The sequence below is a fragment of the Phalaenopsis equestris genome, unplaced genomic scaffold, assembly GCF_001263595.1.
Source record: "Phalaenopsis equestris unplaced genomic scaffold, ASM126359v1 Scaffold000203, whole genome shotgun sequence".
NCBI lineage: Eukaryota > Viridiplantae > Streptophyta > Magnoliopsida > Asparagales > Orchidaceae > Phalaenopsis > Phalaenopsis equestris.
The window spans coordinates 2,904,222-2,912,843 of record NW_018164645.1 but is presented as its reverse complement, the minus strand read 5'-3'; the positions used below and the strand labels follow the sequence as shown (position 1 = coordinate 2,912,843).

Sequence of the window (8,622 nt, the reverse complement as noted above, 5' to 3'; positions counted from 1 at the left end):
GTCAAAGTACCTGACATAGCAACAGTGATCTGCCTGACATCTGCTGTATCCGGCCTTTTGCATGAAATTATCAAACTTCTTGTACCATTGTCTAGGAGCTTGCTTCAGACCATACAAGCTCTTTTTCAGTCTACAAACTGAATTTTCTTTTCCTTGTACCACGAACCCTTCAGGCTGGTGCATATAGATGTCTTCTTCAAGATCTCCATGAAGAAAAGCTGTCTTCACATCTAATTGCTCCAGGAATAGATCTTCGGTAGCAACCATAGCTAGAACCATCCTGATGGTTGTGAGTTTTACCACAGGAGAAAATATCTTAGAGTAATCAATGCCTTGCTTTTATTGAAAGCCTTTTGCAACAAGTCTGGCCTTATACCTTTTACTGTCATCAGACTCAGTTTTTACCCGGTACACCCACTTATTTTGCAATGCCTTCTTCCCTGGGGGAAGTTCTGTCAGCTCCCATGTCTGGTTTTCTAATAGGGAATCCATCTCCTCCTTCATGGTCAGCTCCCATTTGCTAGAATTTTCATCTGTTAAGGTTTCTTCATAGCTCTGTGGTTCCCCACTGTCTGTCAGCAAGATGTAGTTTAAAGTTGGTGAGTAACGCTGTGGTGAACGCCTGCTCCTGACTGACTTACGAACGATCACTGGAGTAGTAAATGACTCTGGACCTGTCTGCGGAATAATAGGAATGGGTGCCCCGGACCCATTCTCCTCCTCACTCTCATGTTCATCTTGCTCTGTGTCCTCTGGTAGATCATCGAATTCCACGAACTCTGACTCCCAAGGAGCTACTCTAGAATTTGTATTGGCCTTGTCCTTGTACATCATCTTCTCATTGAAAATCACATTTCTGCTTCTGATAATTTTCCGATCCTGATCATCCCAGAAACGATAACCAAATGTTTCGTCTCCATAACCAATGAAATAACATTTCTTTGACTTAGCATCAAGCTTGCTACGTACATCAGGATTGATTAGCACGTCTACATAACCAATGAAATAACATTTCTTTGACTTAACATCAAGCTTGTTACGTACATCAGGATTGATTAGAACATAAGAAAGACAACCAAAAGTCTTAAGATAAGAAAATTTGACTTCTTTGCCGCTCCAGACCTCCTCAGGTAATTTACAGTCTAATGAGACAGATGACCCTCTGTTGATCAGGTAAACTGCAGTGCTGACCGCATATGCCCAGAAGGTTGGTGGTAGTCCTGCGTACAATCTCATGCTCCTAGCACGCTCATTGATGGTCCCGTTCATGCGTTCTGCAACTCCATTTTGTTGTGGTGTCCCCGGAATGATCTTCTCCATTCTGATACTTTGAGCTGCACAGTACTCCTTGAACCCACCATCAATGTACTCACCACCATTGTCAGATCTCAAACATTTCAGTTTTAGATCTGTCTCTGTTTCAACCATAGCCTTCCAAGTTTTGAACACAGAAAATAAATCAGATTTATGCTTTAGAAAGTAAACCCATACCTTTATGTTGTGGCATCTATGAATGTGACGTAATAGCAAGAGCCTCCAAGAGATGCCACTAGGGAAGACCCCCACACATCGGTGTGTATCAGTTCTAGTTTTCCTGCATTTGACACTCTGTCACCTTTCAGGAAACTGACCTTCTTCTGCTTCCACATGATACAACTTTCACATATGTCGAAATCAACGAACTTTAGTTCTGGTAGCTTGCCTCTGGACTAAAGCTCTTTCATACCTCTCTGACTCATGTGTCCAAGTGTGCAATGCCACAAGTCTGTTGTGCTCTCTGCAGCTGTGGTATCAACATTGTTAATTAAACCAGTTGTCATATATAGCGTACCAGTCTTCTTACCCCGAGCCAGTACCAGTGCTCCTTTAGTAACCTTCCATGTGTATCAGAGAACACTACTGAATGGCCTCCCTCATCAAGCTGCCAAACAGATATGAGGTTCTTTTTCAGTTCAGGAATGTGTCTAACCTTTTGCAGGATCCATTTATTTCTGTTAGGGAGTGCAATTTCAACATCTCCCATCCCCACCACGTTCAAAGCTGCTCCATCAGCCAGGTACACTTTTTCAAAGTCACCTGAAACATAGTTTCTCATTAACTCCCGGTGAGAAGATGTGTGAAAAGAAGCCCCTGAGTCCAGTATCCAGTCGTCAACAGAGTTATGAACTGCAAACAATAGCGCATCCTGCACTTCTTCAGTTACAGCGTTAGCACTGACGTTTTCCGTCTTCTTAGGATTTTTACAGTTCTTCTTTATGTGGCCAATTTTGCCACAATTCCAGCAGGTTTCTTGTTGACCAGGCTTTGACTTGCTCTTGCTTCTATGTTTTGATTTCGACCTTCCTCTGTTTGAGTTCCTGTCTTGTGATCTCCCTCTGAAATCAACATTCAGTGCTGAACTCGAACCCGAGATCTCGCCAGAATCTTTCCTGCGCACCTCTTCAGCAAGAATTAAGTCACGAATATCATCATATTTAAGTTTGGTTTTACCTGCAGAGTTGCTAACTGCCATCCGCATAGCTTCCCAGCTATTTGGCAATGAAGCCAACAATATCAGTGCACGAATCTCTTCGTCAAAATCAATTTCAACGGACGATAGTTGATTTGTAATAGTGTTGAAATCATTCAAATGTTGAACAACCGACACACCTTCCGCCATTTTCAGGTTGAATAACTTTTTCATCAAGTGCACCTTGTTATTCGCAGATGGCTTTTCATACATACTTGATAAAGCCGTCATAAGATCTGCCGTCGTCCTCTCCTTTATGACATCTTCTCCGGTCGTTTTCCCAGTAGTGGAAGATGAAGTTTCTTCCCATAGAGGTAATCCTCTATCTGCATCCTCCAGTATCCAAAATCTGTGTCATCGAACTTCTCGATCCCTGAAACCTTCACTTCGTCTCCGGCCATCGTTCTTCCTCAGATCTGAACCGGGCTCTGATACCAATTGTTATGAAAAACAACGACAATAAAGCGAAAAACAGATCGAGAAAAATCAAAAAACATCAGACACTAGAAAAAGGGGCGACACAAGATTTACGTGGTTCGGCAAATTGCCTACGTCCACGGAGCTGCAGAGGATTTTATTAGCTTTGAGGAAATTACGTCGTCCGTCGTCGGACGATTACAAGAATAAAATTCTTCTCTTTTTTATTCTATCCTCTCTTTTATTCTATCCTCTCTCTCTCTTCTCTCTCTATCTAGTCACGTGAGAAAGAACAAAAAAGGAGCAAAGAAATAAAAAAGAAGACTTTTCTGCCAAAAAGCAAAGCAAAAGAAAACCTTTTTCTGCCCAAAAAAGGTGAAGGAACCTGCTCCTTGTTTCAGCCGCAAGAGAGAGGTTAATTTGTTGAGATGTGTGCTTAAGGGACTTGTTTAGCTTTTATAATGATCAAGAAGCATGCATTTAAGGAAATGCATTAAAACATCCATGCGGAGAGCATTTTTTCTGCAATTAGGTTCCGCGGAGAGAGAACAACGGGAGGCGGGAAGCACAGAGAAGAAGCGGGAAACCTTATTTAGGAAGTTAATTAATCCCATAATTAACACTAATGATTTCCTAAAGGAGGAAGTGCACAGGGCTCCATATCCTCAACATCTACCTCAAAAAAATGACCTGAAATATCTTAGAAGCTAGAATTTTGAAATAAAAATGGATTTGTCATATTTCGATAGACACATGGATCCAGATGAGTGCATCAAATGGCTCTGGACCTTGGAAAGTGTCTTTGGACGTCTCACAAGTCAAAATGATGAAACTAGCAGATAATGAATTAAAGAGTGCATTATTTCGGTTGCAAAATTTGAATTGCCCACGCCAGCATGAGGGAAAAAAATAAGATCACTACCTGGTCCAAGAAGAAATAGGAGATGCAGCGTCAGTTCATACATGTTCGCTACAGACTGGATATTCAAACCCTAGTTTGGAAAGTAGAGAGACCAATTGACCGGACAACTATCATATCTTCTTAAAACCAAAATATACCCATGGGAACATCCAAGTTCACCATCCTGAAGAAATATTGATTCAAAGTAGAGAATAAGTTGAGCAAACTAGTATTCCTAAATCTATACCAGCTAAAAAGTGTTTCAATTACCACGGATTTGGACATATTAAAGCAGATTGCACACCCAGGAGAATGATATATTTCACTAAGCATGGAACCGTTGAAGAAATGAACAATGGCACCATAGAAATAAAAAAGAGCAAGGACAAGAAAGAGAAGTACTTGTTGCCAGCCAACGAGGAGACGTCATCGATTCTAGTTGAGCCCAGGAGAGACATTTAAACTGAGTTGACAGTAATTGTTCTAAAAGATAGTGAGCCTGAGGTAATAGGCGTTCATGCAGGGTATGAGATTGGGATGCCTCAAGCTACCGTTTTATAGGCGTTGAGAGGAGCATCAATAGGATTGACATTGGATGTCCAAAAAAGTCATAAGTTTGAGGAGTTGATATCAAACACAGGGCAACCCCAAATAAGGGAAATTCAAACTTTTTAGATCTATAGACTCTTTCCTGAATTGTCCTTATTGAAGGAGTTCCAGCGTATCAAAAATGAGGCCTTTTTGCGCCACGTATGGAAGATTATATGGAGTTACTCAGATATTAGATTCAGTTCAGCAGTGTATCCACCATTAGATGTCCAGACAAGAATGATGAACTGTAGGTTTAAAAATTGTCGTAGGAGCTTAATGGGAAAGAAAATCTTATTGTGGGATTTAGGTCATAATAGAGAAGAAGTTGCTCTGGAGTGGTTGCAAGGAAAGTGGCTTAGCCTACCATAAATTTCATTCAAGATTTGATTTCTCCTCACACTGGTTTATGAGATAAATCCAGCCAAGTACTAGGATTGGGAAAAACATATTATAAATTTACTTGTTTGGGATTGGGCTCGTGAGAATCTATGTTATTATGCAGTTTTAGTACAAGTTATGCCAAAAGTGGATGGATAGTTATTTTATCAAGAGGTGCTTTGAAATGACAACACCTACATGATTGATTTACTGGGAGCTTAGAATATTTTATCTACTTTCAATAAGGCCGACCTAACTACAATGAGGAGACAAGCTTCGTCGGATGAGTTCGAAGCTCCCCCAAGGAAACTGACGTGGCAGCGACCCACGACAACTTTTTGCAATCATTGCTACAATACCACAAACTCCTGGGAGAAAAGGTAGCTTGGACCGGTTCATGAGGGTCGTTCAAACCTTCCTTTACATGAATTTCCCTCCTATTGGGAAAAGGCCCACTCCTAGATCTATAAATATGTTGTTTTGCATTTTTAATTAGTTTTCGTGTGTTTTGTTTAGGACAATCGTCGGCGTCTGTTCTTCACACTTCAAGCACTGTATCAGAGGGATTGGGTGGTGTTCTGATTGTATCTCTATCATGAAGTAATAATTATCTTCCCCTATCCCCTTCTGCATCATCCCACATCCCTCCCTGTCACCCAAACTCTGTTGCAGCCTCCCGGAACAACTGTCATATTGTTTCTTTTTGTTGTTTTCTAAGTTCAAGCCACTGCCATCTGCTTTTCTACTTTTTCCGCCATCCAGGCTAGCAATGAGTTGTTTTCTCTGCCTTTTCCTGTCTTTCCCGCCACCATGCCTCCCCTTCCAACGTGCCATTGCCTCCAAAACGAGCGCCCTACCCGTTCCCACGTGTTGTCACATTCCATAATTTGCCTCCCTTGATGTCGCAACCATTACAACCGCCCTTACCACTCTCCACCACTACCTAGCTGCTGTCCCAACAGCTCCCCATGCTGTCCTCACTGTTACAGCCATCCAAATCCATTCCCCATACCACTTTGTCACTGTTCTAGCCCCCGACAAGCTTTACTGCAAGTCACCCACCTTTTAGAAACCTTACCTACTTAATCCTCCACCTTCTAACACCCCAACCTACCCATTCCAGCTCACCAACCTCCATCACCCTTGGGATATATTTTAGTTGAGTTTGCTTGTTTTTGTTGTTACATTTCCCCATAAGCATGAGTTGAAACCGTCTAATTGGCTTTGCAGAAATAACATTTGGTTTTAAAATTTTATGAACAATGGAATAGATAAAGTAATATTAATCCCTCAATGCGAAAAAAATAAATAATTACAATAATATTTCATGCCCAGTGAACCCAAAAAAAAAGTGTTCCTTTGCATTCAAAGTCATGTCTAGAACTGAATGAAAGCACAAAATTAGAGCAGGCGATGTATCATGACTTTAAAAAGATAAAAAGCCAAGATAAAACATGGCATAAGCATGCATCAGAATGTACATCCTTCACCTCACGCAGTGGCATAGAAGCTTCATGAAAAAAAAAAATAATAAATAATTTATATGTTGCACTTTTACCATTAATTTCATATTTATTATTATTAGCATGAAAACTTTGAAAGGTGCTCTTGTTCTACCGATAAAAAAGAATTACATTGCCTAAACGCCATAATAACAAAAATCCCTTGATCTAGTATGCTAAGAAGAAAACCTGATGGTATGCCTTGGGTTGCTTGTGTTTGTCGTTGAACTGGTTCTGCAACAAGATACGCCTGCAGAATATCAAATCAGTACATTGATTCAATTCTGATGGATATTTTCTATTCAAAACTAAGAAATGAGAATTCCAAGCATAACTGCATTACCAAAACATATGGTGCTTGCAAGAAAGGTGACACTAAGACCTTACAAACATATATGGTTTAAGCCTTGATGAGAGAGAAAAGCTTCGGAATCCTCTCAGACTTAAGTGTCAACAAAGTACAGGATTAATGTGATATGACCAAATTACAGTTGTAACTGCAATAATTCTGAAGGATTCTTTCTACAATTACCTTTCTTTAACAGGATTTGATCTTCTTTTCATTCTTTTTAAGGGATGTTGACCTCAAATTTGAGGTCTTCCTTTCTCTTTCCTTAGATACCCTAAGATCTAGCCTTAGGATTTTTCTATTTTGACTCTCCTGGAGGACTAAACCGGAGCCCACAATATTTAAAATTTCAAGTCATTTCTTCACTCCTTGAAGTTTCATATTGACGGTTTCTAATCCTCGACGTCTGACGGTTTCTAATCCTGACGGTTTCTAATCCTCGACGTCTAGTTGAGTCAATTAAAGTTGACATATTGAAGCTCATGTTGAGTTCCCATAGAGATTTAAAAAACATAGATAAATCTCATGAAGTATGTGACGTTTGACTTTCTGTCGCGAGCAGTTTACTTGACTTTGGTTGTCGCTTATGTGAGGACCGGTAAATGATATATTCGTTAAGCGGCTGCGATCGAACCAAAATAACTCCATTTCGCGCACAAGTTAGAGTTAAATTAGCGCGATCGTAGGTGAACTTTTTCGGGTGACCCAGGATGACGAAACGGACCGCACGATCACATTCGGAACAACGATTTTACATAGAGTAGATACCCATGTTTATATAATTTCACGCACTACAAATAACATTCACACCGTGATTTTTTTAAATAATAAATATTATAAAATAATTTAAAAAAAATTTAAAAATATCTATATAAATTCACACACCCATTCACTTTGTCCTTTCTTTCTAATTCACACATCATACTTTGGATGCTCCATATTGATTATACTCCATACTTGGATTCACTCAAATTTGGCTATAAAATCCTTTTTATAATCTTGTTAATCCATTTCAAATTTTCAAATCTAAGCCAAGTTCAAATACCTTTGACTTCACCAAATTTTGAATGAATTTGGAGTTTTCTTGGAAACACATACTTTGATGAACTTACTTGAGCATTGCAACAATTATTTCACTTTGAATAGGGCTGTCAATTTGGCTCGTTGTTCGTGAACAGCTCGTTAAACAGCTTGTGTTCGACTCGTTCATTAAGTCTAACGAGTCGAACACGAACTAATTTTTAAGCTCGAAATGTAAACAAGCCGAACATGAACAACAGTTTGTTCGCTCGTGTTCGGCTCGAAATGGCTCGAAAAAAATTATATAACTTTTTATATAACAATATATTACATATATTATTTATATAATAATATTATATATATTTATGTCTAAGTTTAAATCATAACACCTCATGTGGCAATGTAGTTAGTGTCTTCTTTTATATACATTTGATCTAGATTTGAATCCCACACTTTACATCTATTTTTATCAATTTTAGTTTAACGAGCCAATTTCGAGCCGAACGTGCCGAACACGAACACACTGTTCATGAGCCGATTTCGAACACGAGTTGATTTCGAACACGAGCTATTTCGAACGAACCGAACACGAGTCTAGCCTTACTATCACTCGGCTCGTTTACAGCTCTACACACAAGAAGACTAAAATAAATTAGAACTATGAAAGAGTTCTACTTTAAACAATAAATAAAGTGAGAGAGCGAAAACATCAAGAAAACTAAGATTACAAGCTAGCCCAAGCTCATTTGTTGGCTTCCAAAACAAGCTACCACCAACATCTCCCCTGACTATAAATAACTAATTATTTCTTCAAAACCTAGGGGCTTCTTCTTCTGGGTCAACTCCAATTTTGTTTTCCTGCCGCGGTTCTTTCTTGCATGCGATTCTTTCTTCCCGCTCTTGCCTCTTCCCCCTCCGCCGAAAGTGTGCCTGATCGGGATTAGAAGAGATGATT

At 39.6% G+C, this 8,622-nt stretch overlaps 1 protein-coding gene across 1 annotated transcript in view; it reads right to left on the bottom strand.

Moving 5' to 3' along the window:
- LOC110022878 (RNA polymerase II C-terminal domain phosphatase-like 1) overlaps positions 1-8,622 on the bottom strand; it is an 82,555-nt gene that overhangs the window by 17,484 nt on the left and 56,449 nt on the right. The window contains exon 7 of the mRNA XM_020722010.1: positions 6,488-6,548. Within this exon, the coding sequence (XP_020577669.1) occupies positions 6,488-6,548 (61 nt within the window). The remainder of the gene's footprint in view (positions 1-6,487; positions 6,549-8,622) is intronic.